This window comes from Electrophorus electricus, chromosome 3 (assembly GCF_041902795.1).
Source record: "Electrophorus electricus isolate QZ-2024a chromosome 3, ASM4190279v1, whole genome shotgun sequence".
Classification (NCBI taxonomy): domain Eukaryota; kingdom Metazoa; phylum Chordata; class Actinopteri; order Gymnotiformes; family Gymnotidae; genus Electrophorus; species Electrophorus electricus.
In genome coordinates, this window is record NC_137499.1 from 19,009,491 (window position 1) to 19,034,640 (window position 25,150).

At 37.4% G+C, this 25,150-nt stretch overlaps 2 protein-coding genes across 13 annotated transcripts in view; one reads left to right on the forward strand and one right to left on the reverse strand.

Annotated features, from left to right (window-relative positions):
* cep170ab (centrosomal protein 170Ab) overlaps positions 1–12,187 on the forward strand; it is a 46,624-nt gene extending 34,437 nt beyond the window's left edge. For 5 of the 7 annotated variants that reach the window (XM_081710455.1, XM_081710457.1, XM_081710456.1 and 2 more), the window contains 5 exons: positions 117–205; positions 2,176–2,269; positions 4,397–4,448; positions 5,173–5,258; positions 11,841–12,187. In XM_081710455.1, the coding sequence (XP_081566581.1) occupies positions 117–205; positions 2,176–2,269; positions 4,397–4,448; positions 5,173–5,258; positions 11,841–12,020 (501 nt within the window). In that variant the 3' untranslated portion in view covers positions 12,021–12,187. Of the gene's footprint in view, positions 1–116; positions 206–2,175; positions 2,270–4,396; positions 4,449–5,172; positions 11,516–11,840 lie in introns of those variants that run through there. The other 2 variants (XM_081710458.1, XM_035535073.2) reach the window with 1 other exon arrangement.
* A 2,885-nt stretch (positions 12,188–15,072) lies between these two features.
* The window catches only part of mtif2 (mitochondrial translational initiation factor 2), a 28,211-nt gene continuing 18,133 nt past the window's right edge, over positions 15,073–25,150 (reverse strand). For 5 of the 6 annotated variants that reach the window (XM_027013955.3, XM_027013949.3, XM_081710461.1 and 2 more), the window contains 4 exons: positions 20,989–21,129; positions 20,699–20,863; positions 19,586–19,726; positions 18,756–19,115 (listed from right to left, as the gene is read on the reverse strand). In XM_027013955.3, the coding sequence (XP_026869756.3) occupies positions 18,946–19,115; positions 19,586–19,726; positions 20,699–20,863; positions 20,989–21,129 (617 nt within the window). In that variant the 3' untranslated portion in view covers positions 18,756–18,945. Of the gene's footprint in view, positions 19,116–19,585; positions 19,727–20,698; positions 20,864–20,988; positions 21,130–25,150 lie in introns of all 6 variants that reach the window. The other variant, XM_081710460.1, reaches the window with a different exon arrangement.

A 25,150-nucleotide genomic window follows, 5' to 3' on the forward strand; every position in this document is an offset into this window, starting at 1 on the left:
GCACTTTCATTATGTTTCCAACACCATGAATGCCATACTCTTGAAATTTAATTGAATGTAAAATGGAACCTTTTGATTGTAAGATGGTAGACTGTCTGCTTCTTTCTCATGCACAGGCTGTACTAGACAATTTGCTATTGGTATCTGTGTCTCAACTCTCAGCTAAAATCAGGCAAGGAGTAGAGAAAACAGTCAGCAAAATCAGGTATGTTTGTTCCCATTCTCTCAATATATCTAATTTCATGTGTCTTGATTGGTCAGGATTACAAATTCAAAAATTACAAAATCAAGAATGGATTTTGTCTGTCCTTATATATATTATGTCTGCCAACTATACATCCACAAATTTTAGTATTACATTTCTAAAAGCCATTTCTGTGTTAGGCAGTGGCAGTTGGCCAATAAAAGGTGCTAGGACCAATAAAGGGTGCTATTTCCTCCATGTTGGAAGTTCTTTATTTTCATTTTTATCTTTTTTTTTTTAAATAATCAATAACTAATAATGTGTAATGTATAAAATATATTAGGGGAAAATTAGTTTCCTGGTTTATTCCCACTGTCTTGTGAAGAAGGATATTACTGCAGGCCAGACCAGCTCCAAATGGGAAGGGCTCCAAACGAGCAGGCCATAACTCCAAATGGGAGCTTGTAACTCGTAATGCTCATAATAGTCATTGAGAAGTCCCATACAGTGACTTTCTGTGATGCTGGGTTTGGTATTCCTACTATTTTACAGAATTTTTTTTAAATTGTATTATCATTTTTCTGGCATGCAGTCAAAACTAATAGAGCAATATCTATTTTTGTAGTGTAAAATATGTGTAGTTAAGTAGCCTAGATGCGGATTTAATCCACATTGTAGTCAAATGTAATTTGTTTGATGTTTTGTTTGAAATTGTTTAAAGGTGTTTACAAAATGCCAACCAGGGACACATTTCAATTCAGGTGTATTTTGTCTGTGCCTGAAGAAATAAAACCAGTTTATTATGACAGAATCAAATGTAGCTCGACTATGTAGACAAGGGAGCATCTTGTTTAACTTAGCCCAACTGTATTGTGTCTTAAAAGAATATTTTAGACTAATTGGCAGTGTCAGTGGAATTGGATACAGTTTGTTACGCTAAGCTACAATGAAGCGCATTATTGTTGAAATCTTCTATTAATGTGCAGAATAGAGGGGAGTATTGAACCATGAAGTAACTGCATTAACTTTTAAAATACATGCCTTTTTTTTTGTTTATAAATGTTTTCCTTTAGTTAACAAAATATTCAAATATTTTTCACTGTGAATGTTAATAAAAACAGCTTCACATCTCAAATAGATGTACAGTTAAAACTGCAATAAACTCTCACCAGTTTTTTAAAGTTGCTCTATCTAATGTATGGAAACCACATAAACTATGCATCATGCATAAAATCGCATTGCAAATAACGTAGCATAAGACGACATCCAGCAATATTTGGATCTCTAGAAATTCCTACTTTGAGTTAATATTGTGTTTTCTAATATTGTATTGTTTGTGAACAAGACTGATGTATACTATGCATTCTGTCTGAGCACATTAGAGCTGCAAATATTGATAATTGTTATTTATTAATAATCTGGTTTTTTTTAAAGCCAATTAAATAATTACTAACTATTTCTCAGAGCACTAGTCATTTGTGTTAAGTTGCATTGGGATGGTTACTGCAACTGACATCCCTGCACAGAATATTTTTCACCAGCCGCCCCTGGTGTCAAGATAAACTGTTTCACTTTTAATGAAAGCTCAAATGTATAATGTGGCTTACTTTTGCTGACCTTATTTAGCTCCAGTGCATTTTTCATAGCAATAGGACGCAGAAGGCAACTTATACTTCCTTGTTAGCTTTTCAAATCACTCAGATGTTGGAGCCTATTGTTGAGACTTGTGTGAAATATATGGTAAAGTAAATGGCACCCTAGTGAAATTATAACATTTTGAAGCTTTGCAACAGTTAGTGCAGTAATGCACTAACCACTGCAATAACTGTTGAATTAACATATAAAAGGCATTTATAAATTAATAATTTCTGATGTTAGTTATGTTTATCCTTACAATGTCCTGAGTGAACTTCAGTTTCAAACCTATCAGTGTTATAATAAAAACTTTGATGTTATGGATATGTAAAACAGGGAAATGTATTTTTCCTCAGAATTTTATTCAAAGATAAGGACAAAAAGTGTGAGGAGCTTGAGAACAAACTGCAAGCAGAAATTGAAGTGCCACTCCTCAAGACATCCAACCAAGTAAGCTAAGCATATTTTTTCAAATACCTCTCTCATACATGATGATTTTGTATGATTACAGATGTCCAGTAATAAAATAGCACACTTCCTGTTTTGTATATTGAGGCTACACAGTTTGGTAGAAAACTAAACCGTTTCAAGAATACAGTGGAGACATATATTCAGTCCTGTAGCTCCACGTCACAGCCACAGTAACTCACACAGCCATAGGTGGTAGGACAATGATTTACAATCCATTTGTGGATTTGTGTTAGGAATGTGTGCCTTAAGAATGTGTGCCATTATGACATATAAACAAGGGGTAGATGAAAACAAGACTTCATAGACCAGAGTATGACCTATATATCCCACATTTAGCTCCAATGGCCACACAGAACATTCCTACAAAGATACAATCAATTGTCACATGCTCTGGTCTTTTACAGAACATGCATTATCTTTAGAGCTTAGAAGTCTGAATTTGTGTTGTGAGGTGTATCAGATAAGCATATAGCGGCCTTGTCATTGTTATAATGCCCGCTGAGTTTTCACACCTGTAGGTGTGGAACAGAAAATTCAGCATCTGTCAAGGTAAACTTTATTATCCCCAAAGGGGCAATTGGTTGCACAGCCAGCAGTCAGTCTTCCAACAACAATCAACACACCCCAAACCACACACAAACCAACAAGGAAAACAGAAAATTATATGGTATTGTTCAAAATATAATCTAAATACCAGCAGGGACAAATTAATTTTAAAATCTATTAGTTCTGCATCTTGGCAGACTAAATCTTTGAGCACATGCAATAACCTAAACTCAATGAACAAAGAGAGAGATTGTTTATATTTGTGTCTGCAATTTTGCTGCATATTCTAACAATTCCTTCCAACCTATTCCTATTTTTCAAGCAAAGTGACCCATACCAGCAAATAAAACAAAATGTCAAAACAGACTGAATAAAGCAAGAATAAAACATTGACATAAAAGTTTGGTCAACCTGAAAGCTCCTGAGCTTCTGATAGAAGTACACACACTGGTGGGCATTTGCACATACAGCATCAACATTTGATCCAAAAGTTAACTTGTCATCAATTATGATCCCCAAATACTTATACTTTGTGACAACTTCAATAGCCTAGCCATAAATAACAGATGTTTTGGACACATTTATATCCATGATGGAGCTTTTAAACCAATCACTAAATTAGTCTATCATGTTTATCATCACTGAGTGGTGGTGAGAGGACCCACCCCTGAGGGGACCCAGTAGAAGATAAGAGTATCCGATAACATCATTGATTCTCACCGCTTGAGAATCTTGAGATCTGTCTGTTAAAAAGTCCAGGAGCCAACATATTAATCCAGGATCATATATTATGAATGCTAGCTAGTCTGTCTGCTATGATATGAGGTTGGACACAATTAAGATCTGAGAACAAATCAATAAAAAGCATTCATACAAAATTCTTCCATCTGTTCCAAGGCCATGTTAAGTTGGGTGGCTGTGGTATCCTCACCACCCCTACCTACCTCATAAGTGAATTGGAGTGGAGCTTTGCTTGACTTATGCCCCAAATCTTCTATTTTATTATCTTAAACGTTTTCATGATTAGAAAATTACGTGTGATGGACCTATAGTCATTAAGTGATTTTTGTACACTAGTCTTGGACACACGTACAGGACTTTGGCATCCAAGACTCTGTTCTCAACAAAGCATATAACACAACAAAATAAGACAAAAAAGTTCAGCTTTTGTCACAGTAGAAACAGACTTATATTAGTTTAATACCCAAGAACAATTCTTGGATTAACGGAGACAACACATGACAAAACAATGTAAAATAAAATCTCAACAAATGTTTTAAAAATAGATTCACCAGTATGTTTTGGTTTTAGACTAAAGCACCAAAGATGGTCCAGTAAGAACAAAATGTTTGATGGTTTTCTCTTTGTTTTTTGTCTGTTAGTTGTTTGTCTGTCAAATCCTTATGGGTTTGCCAAAAGCAAAAAAAGATGAAAGCACAAACTAATTAGTTCAGATTCTAAAAACTGATATTCTGATTCTGATGTTTCTGTTTTTCTTTCCTCTTTATTTTCATTTTATCTTGATTCTTCCTTTGCTCTTTTCCCTATGTGACTTGGCAGGAGATCTCCTCCATTCTCCAAGACCTGAAGAGAGTTGAGAGACAGCTGTTGGGTAAGCATGCTGAGGAATTCTATGTATAGCATTTGTGAGATGATAAAGTTTCTTGCTGAACAGATAGTTCAGTTTATTCAAGGTTGTTCAAGAATGGGAATTAACATTAATGCAGTCCACGCATGCAAGATGGAAAACATGGAAATGTTGAGGTAGGACCGGAAGGCAGGCATTTGTTCAGGCAATATTCCAGTTTGGGTGGTGGCTTCTGAAATTTGACTTCCACTCCAGCTACTTAGGTATTCATTAAGTTTTGCTGGGTGAGTATTATGGGTGTGGCCATCATTTGCTACCAGCCATGTCGATTCCCATTTCGCCCTTCCCATGGCCATGTGGTTTTTGTTTGCAGTCCACAACAAAGGTACTGAATGATTACAGAAGCTTGGAGAGCTCTCTGTCATTCAGGAAGCCTAGCTGTAGTCGCTCTCTGGTGGCAGAGCTGCCTGCCACTGCCACTGCCACTTATGTATGGGCTTGTTTTACTTTATGTGCAAAATTGATGTCCAAATGTGCAATATTTACTCGTAAATGATAATGGTGGGTGAATACATTTAATCATTTATTTGTTAAATAAAGTAAATTTGTCAATATAAATCACATTTGTTAAATTGAATGTTTGTTAAACATTTACATCACTTCAGAGTTTGCTTCATAACTGTGTCATTATCTGTGATTACCAATCTAAATGATCTTATTTTTAATAACTACCTTTATGTTCTCCCAGTCATTGACATCATGGTGGATCCTGATGGGACTCTGGATGCCTTGAGCAGTTTGGGTATTACTAGCCCTGTCACAACTGAGAATAGGGTGAGTCCTAGTACACAGAGCCCAACTGGAGTCCACCAATCTGGGGAGGGATCAGCCAGTGCACAACTACTGCACTCAGTACCTTCAAAGGGAACTGAACAAGACCTTGATATTTATGAAGTGAAGAACAGAGCACTGCAGGGAAAAAATGATTAGATCAGTGATTTTACAAAGAGAAGAAGGTGGATCTGGATGGATGGATGGATGGATGGATGGATGGATCGATCAACATAAGCTGAATCAAAATTGGATATACTTGTGTGTACTGTGTGAAGTTTGTGCTATGTTGTAAGGCTGTCAGAATAATTTTGCACAAATCCCTGTGACATGGACATTTTCAGATTTAGTAGTAATGAACAAAATCTGTCAGCAATGATGCCTTTTATTCACACTTATTTTGTAGAATCTATTACTCTGACCCCAAAAAATGTCTCACCCTTCCACTGTGTGGTCATAATTTTCCTTACATTTGAGCCTTCTGAATGAGGCCTGGCAGTTTGAGGGTGTGGCACAGTATATTTGGTGTTCCTAGAGTTGCATTCTTCTGGACTGGCATTGATGTCAACATATCTTAGATCTGTGGGAGGCACTTAGCCAGCTTAGGGGTCATAGCCCAAATGCCCCTATCATCACTAGGACAATAAGCATATGTACAAGTACATAAAAACTACTCAAAAGTGGATTGGTAACAATGACAAAGGCCCAAAGCACCACTTACTGACAGATTGACATGTCTAGCAGCATTAAAAGACAAGACTAACCAACCTAAGTGTTGCCTGGATTGACTAGAAGAAAGTATACGACTCAATGCCACACACCTGGATACTCAAATGCCTAACCCTGTATAAAGTCAATAAGACCATAAGGGTCTTCATCCAGAACTCAAAGGAGCACTGAAGGCCAACACTAGAAGCCAACTCCAAGATAATTACCAAGGTCCTCTCTGATAAAATCAATAAGATCATCAATACAAGCGGGTGTGGATGCAGATTCAAAAGCAGGTCTACCATTCGCTACCTCCTATCAAGTTGTATGAAAAAACAGACTCAGTGATCCACCTGAACAGGTTCTACAGCATGGACATAGGAATGTCAATTGGATTGGAGAAGTGTGGTCGGCTGAAAAACAAAAAGAGGAAAAGTGATCAGGACAGAGAAGTGAACTTTCACAAGGGCTGAATAACAGACCTAGAAGAGAAATCCGAACACCTGAGGATTTTCCAAATGTGCAGGCAGAAACGAGAACAGCAGCATCGTCCAAGTACCTCCATAGACAGGTCCTCAAGAGTCAGTTGAATGGCAGAAATTTAGCACTTTTTACAAAAGATGTCACAAAGCAGCTTTACAAATTTCTGAGTCCAAGCCCCCAGTGAGCAAGCCAAGGGTGATAGTTATAAGGAAAAACTCCCTAGAGCATGAGGAAGAAACCTTGACAGGAAACAAGCCTCAACAGGGGGGCCCATCCTCCACTGGCCAACAACAGACACCATGATAGTAACAGTATAAACAGTAAGGAGCAGAATAAGTATTGAAAAAGAAAAAGTAAACAATAATAAAATAAAAAAATAAGCAATTAATGCCTAGTCCAGTTTTGTTGAAGCCCTAGTTTGGCATGAGAACATCCATCAAGGGCAGCAAAGAAGTAGTTGGCTGAGGTGGAGGTGTTGTAGGCTACAGCAGGGGACATCAAGGGGTGAAGGGAGTAGCCATGGCAGCTGAGACGTATTGAGGCTCAGTAACATCATGACATCAGGGGTAGGTGAACCTCAGCAGAAAGAGAGAATACATTATTAGGCACGTCCAGGTACGAGGTGTATAAATTAGAGAACTATAATGTGCAAAGCTGGACTCGGGCAGATCTAGCTATGGCAGCATAGCTAAGAGGATAATTCCAGAAGGAAGCACAGGCATGAGGGCACCCTGTAACATCGGCATTCCACCACTCTCAGTCAACAAACTTGAGTGACAAAAGAGAGGTGAAGTGACAGCATCATAACATCCCAGTTTACCATAACTCTCAATGCCCATGGACCACCAGAGCTACAAGACCATTCAGTGCTTTGTAGGTCATCAGAAGTATTTTAACACTCAATACAAAATTTTACTGGGAGCCAAAGTAAAGTAGGTAAGATAGGAGTGATGTGATCAAATTTTCTAGTTCTAGTAAGAACTCTGGCTGCTGCATTTTGACTTGCTGGAGCTTGGTTATGCTTTTAGTAGTACAGCCAGATAGTAAGGCATGGTAATAAATGCATGGACTAGCTTTTATGCATCATGTGAGAAGAGTAGGCTCCTAATCTTTGCAGTGTTCCTGAGGTGGAGAAAGTCAGTCCTAAAAATATTATTTACATTGAACAAGAGACTGGGATCCATAATCAAACTGTTAGAGAAGGTGTGATTGGGAGACCACTGAGGTTCATTGAGTAATTAGAGAGCGAAGACCTAGCTGTCTCTGGGCCTAATAGAAGCAATTCTGCTTTTCAGGATTAAGTGAGAGAAGGTTTTGCAACATCCAGTGTCTGATGTCCTTATCCTCAATAATACTAAGATGATATATGTCCTCTGGTTTGGCAGAGACATATAGCTGAATATCATCAGCATAGCAGTGGAAACTAGCACAGTGTTTGCATATAAAATCACCTTGAGGTAGCATATATAAAGAAAAAAGCATTGACCCTAGAACAGATCCATAGCTAATCTTGTTCTATGCTGAGAAGTCTCCATTTTTGTTAACAAACTGGTAGCGATCGGCTAGGTAAGGCTTAATCAACATTTTTGTTATCAAGTAAAATGTTGTGATGTATGCTGCACTGGTCAAATGCTGCACTCAGATCAAGCAATATAAGCAAAGATAACCCTGGTCAGAAGCCACTTTGGTCAGAAGCCAACAGCAGGTCATTGACCACTTTAATCTGTACTATGATGAGGCCTAAATACTTACTGAAAGATTTCATGCATCAGGTTCTGATTCAGGAATGATCTTAGCTACTGAGCTTTTTCTAGGATCTTAGAACTAAATGGAAGGTTTGAGATTGACCTGTAGTTTGACAGCTGACATAGGTCAAGGTTAGATTTTATATAAGTGATCTGATTACTGCTAATTTGAATGATTTAGGTATGTAGCCAGTGTTCAAGGAGGTGTTTATTAAATTTAGTAGAGCTTCAATTACTTCAGGTAGGACTTCCTTATGAAAGTGTGTGAATCTAGTAAGCAAGTGGAGGATTTTGAGGGTGAGATCAGAAATGTAAGTTCTGTCTCTTGGATAGGTGTAAAGGATTCTAGACTCCTTTTTGGCTTGGTGGTTCCGATCTCTAAGTAGCTGCCTGAGGTCACAGTAATAGTCTGAATGTTATCTCTAATGTGCATATTCATAGTTAGATCTGCAATTGTACTAAATAAAAATCTAGGATTATTTGTCAATTTATATTATGGTCAAGAGATAAGACGGTCGTGCAGTAATAAGTGCCTTTCTATACTTGAGAAGGCTCTCCTTCCATGCAAGCTGAAAGACTACAAGTTTAGTGTTGCACTATTACGTTCCTTTTTTGTGTTTTATTTTAAATTGCGAATGTGATCATTATACCAAGGCACTAATTTTTTGTCCCAAATTTTTTTTATTCTTAAGTGGAACAGCATCATTGAGTGTGTAGCAGAATACTGATTCTAAGCATTCAGTCATTTGACAAAGTTCTGTGGACTTTGAGGGTATCCTAGTTGCAAATAAGTCTGGGAGATTCATAATAAATCTAGATGCAGTGACTGATGTGACCGTACATCTGGTGTGGTAGCGAGGCGATCTTACTATATTGTGGGTCAGCTGTAGCTCAAAATAAATCAAGGAATGGTCTGAGATGGTATCAGACTGGGGTAGTATGACTATGTTCTCTATGTCTACACCACATGTTAGTACTAAATATGTCCACCAGAGTGTGTGGGTTCTCTTTTACATTGGGTGAAACCAGCTGATTCTAATATAAAGCCAATCTCAGAGGGTTTGGGCACTATCAAATTGAGTATTGAAATCACCTGCAATAATGGTTCTTTTTACTAGAGTGACTAGATTAGAGAGGAAAACTGCAAACTCATTAATAAGTTCTGAATTGGGTCCTGGTGGCCTGTAAATACCAATTAGTGGAAGAGGCTGGGTAGGCTTCTTATCACTGGCTACATCATTTATGCTAGTAAAAATTCAAACCAGCTTTGTGTCATAACCAGCTTTGTGTCAGTATAGATAACTGCAATGCTGCCTCCATGGCCAGTTAGATGAGGGCAGTGTACATAGCTGTAGCCAGAAGGACATGCTTCGTTTAAAGCTATGTACTCATTTGGCTTGATCCAGGTTTCTGTTAGACAAAGAACATTAAATCTGATCTGTTAGGATTTCATTTATTATGAGCACTTTAGATGTTAGGGATCTAGCATTTAGTAAACCCAGCTTTAGATGAGGCATTGCAGGCAGTGTTCTGTGAATCAGTTACTTTAATACTAATTATGTTAAGGCGTGTTTTTCTTTGTTTTCTTTATTTCTGCTTAGTGTGTGAACAGACACAGTGTCAGCATGATGAACCTCGGGTGACGCCACATAGCTCGCAGCAGATGGTTGGTTTGCTGCCTGGCCTCAGGCATAAGTCATAAGTTACTGTCATAGGACTGTAGCTTATGTTACAGGAAAGGAGAGCAGCGCCCTCCCTGGTAGGATGGATACCATCCTGCCATAAACATAATCAAAGCCATAAACAGTTGCCCTGCCAGTCATCAGATACCCAGCAGGCAGTATAAAGTTGGCAAAGAAAAAAACTGGAAGCTGCTGATGTCAAGACCAGAAATCCTCTTATATTTCATTGGACACTTTGTCCAGCAGTTGTTGATGAGTCCTACCAATGGCTACAAGAGGCAGGACTGAAGGACAGCACAGAGGCACTAATGGCAGCCATGGTAGCAAGATCAAGCACTACCCACTAGGTCAATTGAAGCAGGGGTGTATCACACCAGAGCAGACCCAAGATGTAGAGCCTCTGAGACAGTGGGATGAGACAGTGGGATGCAAGATGCTGGGAAAGCATATCCCATGAGACACAACCAATGCTCATATACAGGAAAACATGCAAGACCTATGAGCTAGACACCTCCAAGTCCAAACTTGGAGCTGCAGAACTACAGAGAGTGGAATAAAACAACCAACCAACATTGTGATAGTTATGATAATCTTTGGACAAGATGCAGAAAACAGCAGGGGTGACGGATATGGTAGTGGAAACACCCAAAAGATGAAAATACCAGGGACTGAAAGAAATTGAGAGAGTGTGGAAGATTAGCACAAAGGTTTTCCCAGTGGTGATGGGGGCTCTTAGGAAAATATTATCTGAACATATGTTTTAACTGAGAAAGGAGACCCAGGGTCAAACATTAATATTAACAAATCTGGTATTGTGAATATTAACAAATCTGGTACTGTGATTACAATGAAATTGATTTTGATCTATCTGTAGTACATTTATTTCTACGTTTATTGTTGGTGTGTCCTTACAAAGATCATTATGCATTTTCTGAGATGATATTCAACTGACAATGTTGTTGCTTGCCTGTAGTTAGATCACTTGTATGCATATATTTTAGCCACTGTATTTTAGCCGCTGTTTAAGTGCTTCATGTTATGTGAAAGCCCAAATTCACCCTTTTTTGTCATCTTGTTTTTTAAAATTGTCCATTAAGATAGCGTTAATAGAAGTTAAAATATTAATGATAATATTCATTCATTCAATTTCTTAGCATTGAGACTTAAGAACAATTTTGTTAATAAAATGTAATCCTTTTAAGCCCAGAATCAGAGCTATCCATAAGAACTGGTTTTCATTATTATCTTTCAATATGTCCAATAATTTTACCAACTCATTGTCAGGAAGGGCATTTGTGTCCATCTTATTTAAAAAACTAATATCAGTTAATTCTGATATCACTAATATCAGAAAATATATCAGTTACCCTCTTCTTTGTCATATTCAGCCCATTCTGTAAATTAGATAAAGGGAATTCTATTTAGATTATGAATCTTACTTATCTTAATATGGGGCCCAGTCCTTACTTGGCAGAATAGCAATCTGTTAATGCAAATATGGTAAATAGTACAATATAACAATAATGTTTGTGTTCATAATCTATGCCTGCTTAATCTATGTCATGACACTGTCTACGAAATATGTGAATCATTTATCACTATTGTAAAATAAAATTAATACAAATAAATCCTTAACTGCCAACAGCTGTCTGGTGTGCTAAAAGAAATATATGTGCATTACTGTAAAGCAGCATGGCAGTATGTTTCTCTCTCAGATGCTGCTAGAACACCAACTGGTTGCCATTATTTGATTTTGCAAAGCACAGGTGCATAGTGTCACAGCACCCCAAACAGGGCTATGTGGGCACTAGTGTGACTACTGGGTCTAGTTAGATAACTAGCTAACTCACTATGGAATGTTATACTTACATGGGTTTTTTTTTTTTTATATCAGCTAGATATTTTGAATATGAATGTAATAAATTTAGATGTTTCTATCCTCAGTCACTTCTTCCAACTCCTTCTAGGGGATCCCCTGGTGTTCCCAGGCTAGACAGGAGAGGCAATCCCTCCAATGTGTCCTGAATCTTCACCAAGGTCTCCTCTATCAGGTCATGCCTGATACACCTCCAGCAAAAGGCATCCTTTTCAGATGCCCAAATCACCTCAACTGTCTCCTCTCAGCATGGAGAAAGAACTTCTTCTAGTGGAGAATCAAACGAGAAAGCTCAAGGCACAAAAAACAGATCAATGTTCTCAGAACTTTTAAAAGATAAGCTACAGCTGCAGGTTATGAGGTATCTGACTGTTAAACATAAAAAACCCTTTGGTTTGTGGATGAATAATACAGTAAAGATTTTGTGTAATAAAGAATTTATTTTAATAATTACAAGCTAAGGAGTCTTTTTCAAATTCATTTCTTACTTTGGTGAAACTTTAGTTGTTTTTGTTTTGCTATCTTTTTGACTTTGAATAAGTCAAAGTCAAATTTATTTATATAGAGCTTTTTACAACAGCTGATGCCACCAAGCAGCTTTACACATATCTGAGTCCAAGCCCCCAGTGAGCAAGCCAAGAGCGACAGTGGCTAGGAAAACTCCCTAGAGCATGAGGAAGAAACCTTGAGAGGAACAAAAACTCAAAGGGCGGGGGGGGGGGCATCCTCCTCCTGGCTGACAACGGACACCACAATATCAACAACTTAAACAATAAGGTGCAGAATAAGTAGTGAGTGAGAGAGAAATAAATAAATAGAAGAAATACAAAATAAGAAATAAGCAGTCAATGTGTATTCCAGCTTTCTAGAAGTACTAGTCTTGTCTTGATGGTGTGCTTGTGTCCGAAACCCATTCCGCACAAGAACATCTATCAAGGGTAATGGAGAAGAAGTTGGCTGGGGTGGAGGTGTGATGAGCTTAGAACATGGCCAGACTCTCCACTATTTTTAACATAGGTATGGTATTGGTTCCTTGTTTGGCCATAATCAGGCTATTGGCAGTAGTATCTGCACTGCATGTCAATTGTGGTGTCACACCTGCAAACCACACTCAGGCACCCCAAGGATAAAGAGACACCTGGATTACATCACAAATTCTGTCAAGGTAAGACCTCAGGGATCTGGACAAGTGGAACATCAGACTCAAACTCTGAAACAAATCAGAGTGGGGTTCCATGAGTGGACGCATTGTCTGCTTTATTATGCAGTATTAGAGCTTCATGCACACACAAAGATTGGCTCAGTCCATATGAGTTTATCACAGGTCTTGCCATGTCCTTACCTGGGACTTTTGATCTTAGAAAAGCAGATGTGCATCTTACATCTGTAAAATACTGTCAGGAACTGATTCTGTTAACTTAGCACAACAAAGAGTCAAGTAAGTATGGACAGAACCTCCCTAGTCAAATTCAAGTCAAGTCAAACATATTTATATAGCACTTTTCACAATAGTTGTTGTCACAAAGCAGCTTTACAAATGTCTGAGTCCAAGGCCCCAGTGAGCAAGCCAAGGATGAAAGTGGCAAGGAAAAATTCCCTAGAGTATAAGAAAGAAAACTTGAGAGGAACCAAGACTAAAAGGAGGGGCCCATTCTCCTCTAGTCAACAATGACAAATAGTCTGTTTACATTACTTTTTAGTTTATAACAGACACAAAAGTATGTTTTACACACACAAAAAAAAGGTTGCAGGTAAGAAGCACAAAACTGATTAAGGAAATTAGGTCAGTGGCACTATTTAAAAAAAACTCCAACCCCCTTGCCAAAAGAAACACTTTAAAATACCTTATTTGAAATAAAATGACTAAGAAAATCTCAATGTGAAACTTAAAAGTTCATTTCCAGCCAAAGCTGGGTCAAGGTGCAGCTTCCCTATTAGAAATTGTTCCAGACATGCATAAATTAAGGAAAACAGTCAAATTCCTATGCAGTCTAACACCTTTGTCCTAAATACTGTACCTTGAACAAGGATAAACAAGCTCTCCTCCCATGTTTTGTGCCCATTAATACAATTGTGAAAATACAGTGGTGCCAGGACAGTGGGTGATTATCAAAAACACAGATTGCCCTCTGGAGGCTAAATGGAATGACCCTTTCCAAGTCCTTTTGATACAGTAGTGTTATGTCAAGGATGCAAGACTTGGACACATGCAAAGTGGCACCACCACTATAATTAAGGGCAATGCTATAATTAAGAGAGTTCCAATTTTAATAATTCAGTTCTAGGAGGAGCGGGATGACAATAGGTCCTAGGGGGCAGCATCAAAATAAAGACAGTTCTTTATTATTTTGTTACTAGCACTTTATTACACTCCCAGTAGAATATAGGATTCATAACTACAGAGGTAAGGTGATCCACCAGCAATGACAGCAATGTGTACAGAAAAGTCCACAGTAGTATTCAAATAACTCACATGAGATACTTCTGTGGTGCTGCATTGTTTGTCTTCCAGGAAACACTTGAGAACAAGGGATTAGAGAAACAGCGGATGTCCCATTGCTTAACCTGATCCATGTCACACCAGAGGGCTCTGCTGTGCTGACATGTGCATGTCCTGAACCTGACTCCTGTCTAACCCACCATGCACAACGACAGGGGGAAATGTTTCTCCTTCTGCTGACAATATGGATTCCAATTCAAGTTTATTTATGTAGCACTTTTTACAACAAAGTTGTAACAGTAGCTTTACCAAGGTATGAGTCCAGGTCCTTAAGCATGCCAGAGGTAACAAGGAAAAACAAGGAAAAAGAGGTAGCAAGGAAAAACTGCCCGGGCAGAAATGATGAAGAAACCTTAGGAGGACCAAGACTTAACAAGGAACCCATCCTCCTTGGGAGGCCATGATAATAAACATGCATTCTTTATTACATTATGTTTAATCCAAGTAGCCACTTCAGTATGGATGTGGCAGACTCAGCTAAAGAACAGATTGGGTGGCTGGATGGATATGCCTTTATCCATTCATCTCCTGGTGGCACTGGGACATTTTCTGGTGTCAGCTTACATACTTTGTCACCAATGAGCAGGTCTAGTTCAGTGTCGGCATTATCCTTGCAGTAACATGCTTATGAAACAGAAAGATATAATTAGACCTGTAAACAATTAATCTACTCAGCAGCTAGTGGTTTGGCAGGTTTATCTATAACTAAAAGGAGGGCCAAATTGTGACCAATATCCTGAGGGCTCTATGAGACATTGCAGTCCACACACATCATCACAAATCTGAGTGAACAATTGAAATGGCTGGACAACAGAGTCAACACCTCAGATACCATACCAGAAAATGGCAGGGGACCCAGGTTCTGCACCTTTGTTTATTTTAAAAAATAATTTTATTGAGGAGTCAGAGATTGAGAAAAATGAACAACACAAGGCAAACAATAACAATGAATATTGTTGAAAGCCACAATCTAAAAGTCGGGTAACAATAACATCTAAAGCCCCAATTTACAGTCGTCCTCAAGTTCTACACCTTTATATACAGGAAATTACCCAAAGGTTTTAGTAAATAAGTCTTTAAAAATTGAGAGTGTGTCTCAGATCCGAATTAAAGTTGGAAGACCTTTATATGAGAAGGCTCCTCCCCTGGCAGTTTATCTTACTAATTCTACAAACTAAGAGAAGCCCTGTATTTTGAGAATGCAGTTCGTGAGTTGGATACACAGTGAGTTCACTCAGATGCTGTGGGGCCAGACCATTTAACGCTTTATACATCAACAAGAATATTATAAAGTCAATTTAAAAATTAACTGAGAGTCAAAATTTAACAGAGCTGAAAGAACAGGATTAATGTGGTCAAACTTTATAGAGCTTGTAAAAACTCTATTGACTAAATGTAAAACTTTTAGTAAACTTAATCTTTACTAAAAGAAAAATTATGCAATGAAGTATCTTTTCAACCTGCAATGCATTGGCTTTAGCAAATTCTCTATGAACATGTAAAAAAAAAAAAATTTCATTCACTGTATACTGTACACTCCCACCCTTTATATTATATATGTGGTGTGTGGGTACCAACCAGACCCAAGGGTATTAAAAATTGTAGGTGAAAACAAGTAAATTTTGTATAAACGTAAGTTTGCTGTGTACCTGCTGTTAGTTAGTGTTTGTGTAGATTCCTTTAGATGGCAAATGTCCCAAACCTAGGCCCATCACCAGCCCTCACACCCACACCTACACTTCCAGTCCATAAGGATTCTTATTTCTTTGCTTTTCAAAATCACAAAATCACCTCCAAACTTCTCCGTGGACAACTGTCCTTCCAAGTGTAGTGGAGAACAGCAGTCTTCTCTCTCTTTTGACTGCACCTTCCCCTCTAGATAACCCACAGCACCCATCCTGGATGACCAGTTATCAGGACCAGAACCCCTCATGGCTCCGCCAGGTCTGAATTCCACCTCTTTGTCGGGCCTCTAAAGCCTCCTGGTAAGAGAGGTTTACGACTTCTACAAGGACATGGACAAATTTAAGGGCTACCTGATCTCAGTGTGGTAGACTCAAAAGCCATAAGACACCCCTCCTGGGGTAGATGCACATTCTGCAATAATTATTATAATTCCACGTTCCTGAATAACTAACTTTTCCCAAAGGAAGTATCTTCTCCTGAGCATCATAAGAATACCAAACTCACCTATTTTTATATTAAAAGAATCATAGCTGTACATTTGAGTCTTTTGAACTATGGATCTACAGCACCCATCAGTGACTGCAACAGGATTCTCAAACTGGATCAATTAACCATGAATAACCATATTGACTAACCATAGTAGACTGCGATACATAACATTTTAGAATTGTGCTCAGTCATGCATAAAATACAACTAGTTTCATTACTGTTGAACTGTTATTGGACCTTCACTCTATATAAACCTATGATGTCTTCTTTCCCTGTGCCTTGCTGTGTCATGTATCCATGAAACTACTATGATATTCAAGTCTTACTATCATTTGTAGTATATGAGTAATAACCTCAAGTACTGTCGTGGTAATCTCTAATAAAGAGTTAGAGTATATGGTATTGTTGCATTGCATTGTTGTAGTGTGTTGTCTGTTGTACTTGTTTTGTGTTGCACCATGGTCCAGGAGGAACATTTTTATTTTGCTGTGTACTTGTATATAGCTGAAATGACAATAAAGCCTTTTGAACTTTGAGAGTCATCCTTACGCATTCAAAGATTTACTTAGCAGAAAAGAAGGGGTGAAAGCATCAGGAAAGCGATGAGAGTGCGTTCTGCCCGATGTGAGTGAGGTGACCCTTAGAAAGATAGAGAGAGCCCGGTTCTAACTGGTTTAGACTTATCTACTAACACGTAGCTTCACTAACAATAACATTCTTGTTCTGTTACCTAGGAGAGAAGACAAGAAACACCTGCAGACAGTTTCAGGGTGTGGGTTCAAGTTCTGCAAACAGTTTACACTTACTAGCACATTAAAACACAATTCACAGACTAAGACAGTACTTGTTAAAATCAATCTCTGCATATTTGACTTATTATATATAAATTTCTTCCACAGTAGTGGAAGTCTAGTGCAGTAGAAAGTGGGAGAAGGAGACTCTTGAGTTTTAGTATAAGATTGCTGGTTAGCATGAGGACAGACTGTGTCCTCAGCCATTGTTAAATAGTCTGATTGCAGTGGGCACAAGAGAACGTCTGAAGGGTTTTGTCTTACACTTAGGTGGAATAAGTCTATGACTAAATGAATTGCCCAGCTGCCACAGTTCTTCATTGAGAGGGTGAAAGGAATTGTCCAGAATTGCCCTGATTTTGTCCTTCATCCTCCACTCACACACTGTCTCCAGACTATCCACTCTCAACCATAGTTAGGTTTCCTCACCAGCCTTTTCACTCTGTTAGCCTTTCTAGCCTTGATTCCACCACTTCAACACACACCACAGCAAAAAAGAGGGCACTAGCTAGCATAGACTTGGCCAATGTCCAGTCAATTGTTATAACCTCAGATAACAACTAACCAAATAGTAGGATAAAGAAGGAATGGGCTGTCCCAATGCCATTCCTTGAGGGCAAAGGCCTCTACATTACACTGCCATACTCTAATTAAGGATGCATAGCACTCATTCCCCTGATCTCAACATCACTTTCTCTGCCATCTGCAGAAATTCAGAATGGAAACAGGACCTCAAAATATATACTTACCAAATACTTACCAAATACAAAACATCCTTAGCAATTGTATAACAACCTGGCATGGTTACAGTACTGTTGCACATTTTTCTGTGTCTGGAAATCTTGGTCACTTCTTCTTGTCCTATGTAATATATGTAATATAATATTTGTAATATAAAGCAGCATCTCAACACACACTAAAAGGCTCCCCACAAGTTATACAATCTCAGACTATTGAACCGTTTTTATTATGTAGTTTAACCCTACTCAGACATTCACTCCCCCCCGATAAACATTTTAAATTTGATTCACCAGGGATTTTATTAGGAACTCTATCTGTTCAGTTTGTCTGTGGATAACAAACAGAACCTGTTGTGGTCTTCTGCCATTGTAGCCCATCCACCTCTAAGATGCTTTGCTACTCACTATGTGGTTAATTGTCTTTCTGTCAGTTTAAACCAGGCTAGCTGTTTTCCTCTTATCTCACTCATTGTGTTTCAGAACTGCTTTTTAGTTTTGTTTTTGCACCATTCTCTAGTGTAAACTCTAGAGACAGTTGTGAATGAAATCAGCAGTTTCTGAAATATACGAACCAGCCTGTCCGGCACCATAAACTATGCTCTGGTTAAAGTCACTCAGATTATATATTTGTCTGCATTCTGGTGTATGAAGTGAACCTTAACTGACCGTGACTTCATGTATTGTGCTGCTGATTGGCAGACTGGACAATTGCGTATGGTTATATATTTGCCTTAAATGCCACATAGTGGCAATGAATTCCATATGACAACAATTGAAGATTGTGGATTGGGATTGGGATTATAAATAAATAGGGTAAACAATATTCTCTTAACATTTATTTAAAAATCATGACATTTACTATTTGCTTCCAAATTGCTTTAAACCCAATCAGAAAATCATATAGGAAAAATATCTAACTAATACATGGCATAATTTTTAGGCAATGTTCTCCATAAAATTTATAAAATTCCCTGTTTTTCAGGTAGTCCTTTAAAATCCTGGATCCCAAGATATTTTCTGCAGTTTCTCAATCTCTTCATAGCAGAAAATTACATCACCAGCTTTAAACTCAGTGACCATGTCCAATGACAGACCACACTCCATTCCTGCCTTCACAATATGTACATCATCCTTAAGATGTTTTAGTGCTGTTGGAGCTCCTGGAAAGAAGTAAACACATTAATGATGGTTGAAGAAAGCAAAAAAAAATTAAGCTTTAGATTATTTAAATAATATATTACATATTTTGATTATATTCTTTCCACAACCACTGCATTTTTGAGGGTTTGTTTTTGATTAGCATTTTTTTTTTAAATGACAAACTAATGATAAAAACAAGATTTTCTACAAATAACTTAACGCTCCTTCACTCATCATTCACACAACATATTATATTTGTTTACAATTCATAAGGGTTTTGGATTCACTGTACAGATATTATATAATTATTACATAATGATAAACATTTCTCAGTGCCCAATAATTGCACAAATGGTAGTCCTATGTACTTGATGGACAAAAATGTATCAAAAATGTAAGACAAAATATAGGTCTATACAAGCTTAAGCACAGATTCTCCAAAATCCTGCAGTCTTTCAAGTATTTGACTGTGAATCAGGATGTGATGTACCTTCCCACAGAATATCTTTTCCTCTAATGAGCCGAAATTTCATGTTCCTGTCCAGATGGCCATTCTGGACTCTGCAACCAGCCACATTTACCTTCTTCTTCCCAACAGACACATCAAATGTGGTGAGAACTGAAGCTTCCCCTATACATACAAGAGAAGAATGATAAGCCCGTAATTCTAATACTTTTAAACATGACACCTAGATATCTAATAGATGTTTTCCATTTATCAAAAAAAAACAACAACAACAATAATACTGCTATTATCAAGGTTATTATTACTATATTATTATCATCATCATCATCATTATTATCATTATTATTATTATTATTATAAACAAGCAACAATGTCACAGTTCACATTTGGAACAGTCAAATCTAAATAATTTTTAATGTACACCAATGTACACAAAAAATGTCTTTATTAAAGATAAAAAGACCAAATACAAAATTGTCTCATGTTTTAGACATCAGTATTTTCTGGCGTTTTATATAAAATAATAAATGCATGCTATAATTACTTTGTGCCAGAACTCCACTGATGTAAAAATAATGATACAAATTTGCATTTGTAATCAAAAAGTATACATAAATAAACATTAAGGCTGTCTTTGGATTAAAAGGAAGTAGTTGCTTGATGAAAGAAAAGAATAAGATATTAGAACCACATCACTGAAACTGTTTCTAAAATACAGCACAACTAGGTAATCCTAGTCAAAATATTTGTACACTTTATTCTTTTCAACTGTTATAGATATAGTTAACAGTAAATGGTAAACAAAGTCTTTTGCATCCGCCTGCTTATGCATATTAACAAGGGGGAGGTAGACATATAAAAAAGACCCTAGCATCACACTTGAGAAAATAAGACAACAGGATATAATTTGGTAAATTACCCAAGTTATTAATAGTCATTTATGGATGTAATCTAACTATAAAACTAATTAAGTGATTAATGAGTGAACAACTATTACTCCTCAATGGCAGCAAGGTGTTTAATGTTATCGTCACTGTTAACCACTTTATGTGTAACACTATAACAAGCTGATATAATGCCTTTAGAGGGCACTATATTCATGACTATCAATGTCACCTGAAGGTGTCAAATGCTCACCTATTATATTCTCTTCAATGACTGTGGGCAGCTTTCTGCTAAGCTCCTCTTTCAGATCATCTATCAGATGGTAGATGACACGATGCATCTTTAAGTGAATACCCTTTTTTACAGCCATATGCTGAATCGATTTACTTGCTGCAACATTGAATCCATATATTGTTCCTGGGAAATGGCAGAGATGCAGAAATGAGTCAGAAAAATATTAAAAGTTAAAAAGTTAAAGATGTGTTATCATAATAATTATGTGTGTTACAGTGTTGAAATGAGGTTAAGAGTTGACAGCATACCTGAGAAAGTCTCTGCCAAGTTAATGTCATTCTCTGAAATGTCTCCTACACCAAAATGCACTATATTCATCTGGCACTGTTCATCAGAATCATAACTTTCAAGTATGTTCAAAAGAGCCTCCACTGAGCCGTTGACATCACCTAAACTCACAAATACAGTCAAAAAGTTTATTGTTACAAGCTTATTAAATACACAGCACTGTCAAATTAATATTTTTCTTTATTCTATTATAAAATACACATCACCACTGAATATAGGTGAGCAACCTTCCTATTTACTGAACTGAGGTTTCAGCCATACCCACTGCTAGGTGTAGAAAATAAGGACATAGGCCTACAATCGCCAAAGACCAACACTGACAGTTGAATGGGTTGCAGTAGAAAATGGACAGTTCCCCCAAACGTACCTTCACCTTCCAGTGACTCCAAGTAGCCCTTGCTACTTCTCCTCACATGTTGCTTAAATAGCAATCTTTTAATTTCTCTCACCCCCAAATGTTATAACCACGATCACTTCACCATGTACCTTGTTTAAGTTATTGTTGTTTTGTAAGATGTTTGCTATAGCTCGATTTTAGTTCAATACCTTTCATCATTATTATCATAACTCTAAATTTTCTTTAAGCATTCTTCCTTTATCTCTGATCAGAAAATAAACATTTAGCTGCAGATTAAAAAGTGCTACTTGTAATTTCAGGTAGATGAGAAAAATCACGTTATGAGTCGAGATTGAATTAACAATCATTAAGAAAATACTAATTATACTATACCCAATACTAATGTAAAATTCTAGATTTAGCACAAAAAGCATTCATTCATTCAGGACACTTCCCCCAAATGCACAAAAATTCATTAGTTACCAAGAGTGTGCAAGATTTTTGGGCTAAAACATCACAACAATATTAGATTCATTGTTAATAGCTTCATTGCTAAACGGCTAAACAATATTAATGTCATTGCCATTAGCTTCACTTTCTTAGGGAAATCCTACCTGAAGTCACTGAACCTTTACTAAGTTTAATAAACTCCACCTAAATCATTCAAATAAACAATAAAAAAATCACTTAGCAAAACCCCCAACCCAAACCTCAAACCTTCTATTTATTTTCAAGATCCTAGAAAAACTGTAGCTCTGCAGCTAACAACATACCTAAATCAGAACAAGATACATGAAGTCTTTCTATACTATGTTCAGACTTAAACCCTGATAGAGACAGCACTGATTAAAGTAGTTAATGACCTGTTGTTGGCTTCTGACCAGGGTTTGTTTCTTTGCTTATATTGCTTGATGTTCAGCATTTGACACTATAGATCACAACATGAAGAGCTGCATAGAAGCCTAAGATCACATTACACAATGCCAAGCGTTGGCTGGCATGGTGAAGGCATAGGAATCTGGAGCAGTGAAACATGGCAGCTTGGGTGCAGCAGAGGCATCATATGCAAGGTGAAAAGATAGCTGGGATGAATCAGTGAGAAATTAAAATTGGTCAAATATGTTTGTGATTAACAGTCACGTGTCACATGCAACTTAAAATTTCACATTTGTCACATTCATGCAAGTGCAAAAATTATCATTGGGTTTAGATGCCCCTATGGCATGGGTGCTATGTTAGCCAATTTGGGTAAAAGTAGTACTTTTTTTTCTTCACTGGTTAGGTCAGTCCCTCCCTAACTTGCACCTTCATCTTCAGCTACAAATATGCACACTGATGATGAAATGTACCAAACAGTCATCAATCCAGTTGCCGTGTTGCATAGATAAATATTTTAAGAAACAAAATTTAATCACTGAGAGGGTCAGACTGACTTCCTATTTCCTGACACAAACCTCCGACAAACGTTATTGCTTTGGCACTACTACCCTAGGTTTTTTGGGGTTTTTTGTTGGTTTTTTTTGGTACAATTCTGAAGTTATTTAATTTGAAAATACAGCAGAGTATAATTCATCAGATTTTTTGAGCATGTTTGGGTATACCTCAACCATCTGGCAAAGCAAACTTCTACTCAGAAGAGACATTCTTAGCTCTTGTAAAAAATATTTAAAAGGACCTAAAAGGGCCTTTCTCCACCTCAGGAACACTGCAACGATTAGGAACATACTCTCCTCACAGGATGCAGAAAAGCTAGTCCATGCATTTATCACTTCAGGTTTGGACTACTGTAATGCCTCACTATCTGGCTGTATCACAAAGTGCCTAAACAAGCTCCATTGATTATAAAATACTTCTAATTACCTACAAAACACTGAATGGTCTTGCTCCACAGTACCTTAAAGAATTCTTAGTGCATTACGACCCACCATGTCTTCTTAGATCAAAAGGTGCAGGCTCTTTACTAGTACCAAGAATTTTTTTAAAAATCTATTGCAGGGAGCAGAGACTTTTCCTATAAAGCTGCTACGCTATGGAATAACCTTCCTGCAAATGTTCGAGACTCAAGACATAGGTTTTCAGCCTAACCTTAAATATTGAGACTATGTGTACAATAAGGCATTTTGTAAACTACTTCCCATCTTAGGTAAAGGTATAGATGTGGGGGTCTATGGGCATTGAGTGTTACAGTAAACTTGAATATTATGATGCTGTCACTTCACCTCTCTTTTGTCACTCAATGTTGTTGACAGAGTATCAGAGCGCTGATGTTTCAGGGTGCCATCATGCCTGTGGTTCGTTCCTGGTCTATCCCTGCCATAGCTGCCATCCATGCTTGCACATTATAGCTCCCTAATTTACACACCCTTGTACCTGGACATGCCTCATGATCTATTCTCTCTTTCTGCCAAAGTACACCTACCCCTGATGTCATGTTACTAAGCCTCAACACATCTCAGCTGCCATGGCTACTCCCACCACCCATTTTATTTTTCCATTTTATTATTATTCATTGTTTCTCTTAAAATTGTTACTATTGTGGTGACCGTTGTCGGCCCGAGTAGGATGGGCCCGTCCTTTGAAAATTAAAGGTTTCTTCCTCATGCTGTAGGGAGTTTTTCTTGCCACTGTCACCCTTGATTTGCTCACTGGGGGCTTGGACTTAGACATTTGTAAAGCTGTTTTGTGACAAAATCCGATGTAAAAAGTGCTATATAAATACATTTTGATTTTCCATTGGTAAATTGGACTTTTTTAGGCACATCTTTGTATGAAATAACAGTCTTTTTATTATTTGAAGAGAAGATAGCACTGTTAACCAAAGGCTCCATCTCACTACTGTTGCTGGAAAAAACTGGAGTTTTTTCAAATAGAGAGTTCATGTTGAAATACATTCATTTCATTGGTTTATATTTTAAATTCTGATATCAAAAACATACGATATCTGGTACTGAGAATCATACAATGTCAGTGATATTGGTATGAACTACCAAATTTCTGGTACCACGATATCATTACTGCAAAGCAATAATATACATTTAGTCGCTGTAATATACATTTAGTCCCCCCCACCCACCCACCCACCCCTGCACGCACACAAACAAATCTATATACATTGTACATACTAGCATACTAAGTATTACCATACTAAGCTACTATTTAAAGTTCTTCTCAGGCACTAACTAGCAGCTATTTGAGGGTGGCAAAATGAAGTGAATAAGCTGCTTTATAAACTGTATGTAATGCTGAAAGTAAAGATTAGTGTGCTAGTCATTACCATAGACAATGACACAGATGTTTTTGTCAAACATTAACTACAAGATATTTTATAAAACATGACAATAAACCAGCATCCGCTGGTGATTTGTACAGTTTCTGGCTTGTCACCTTGCAAAATATCACATTTGCAAGTACATAAAATTTTAGCACCAATAATTTTTGGTGCTTTCTTTTAAAATTATATGACAGATGGCATATTTGGTCAGCCAATGACTGTGGCCGAGAAACAATGCTCTAATTGAAACAAATTCATAAATATCAATGCTCAAGTCACTGTAAATCTTCACATGAATGCAAAAACTGTAGCGCCACTCATGACCAGCTGTGAAAGTTGGTAGCACCAGTGCAACCAGTGGCAAAGTTAGTCTGGAGCATTGCTACTTATATGCAATCTTATCTTCACTTTCAATAGGTTTGCTGGAGCCATAGATTCTTCCCTTGTAACAGGCTAAGAGACAGAATTGCTGAAAAGCAGAATTGTTTTCTGTTTGTTTCCTTTATTTTTGGTT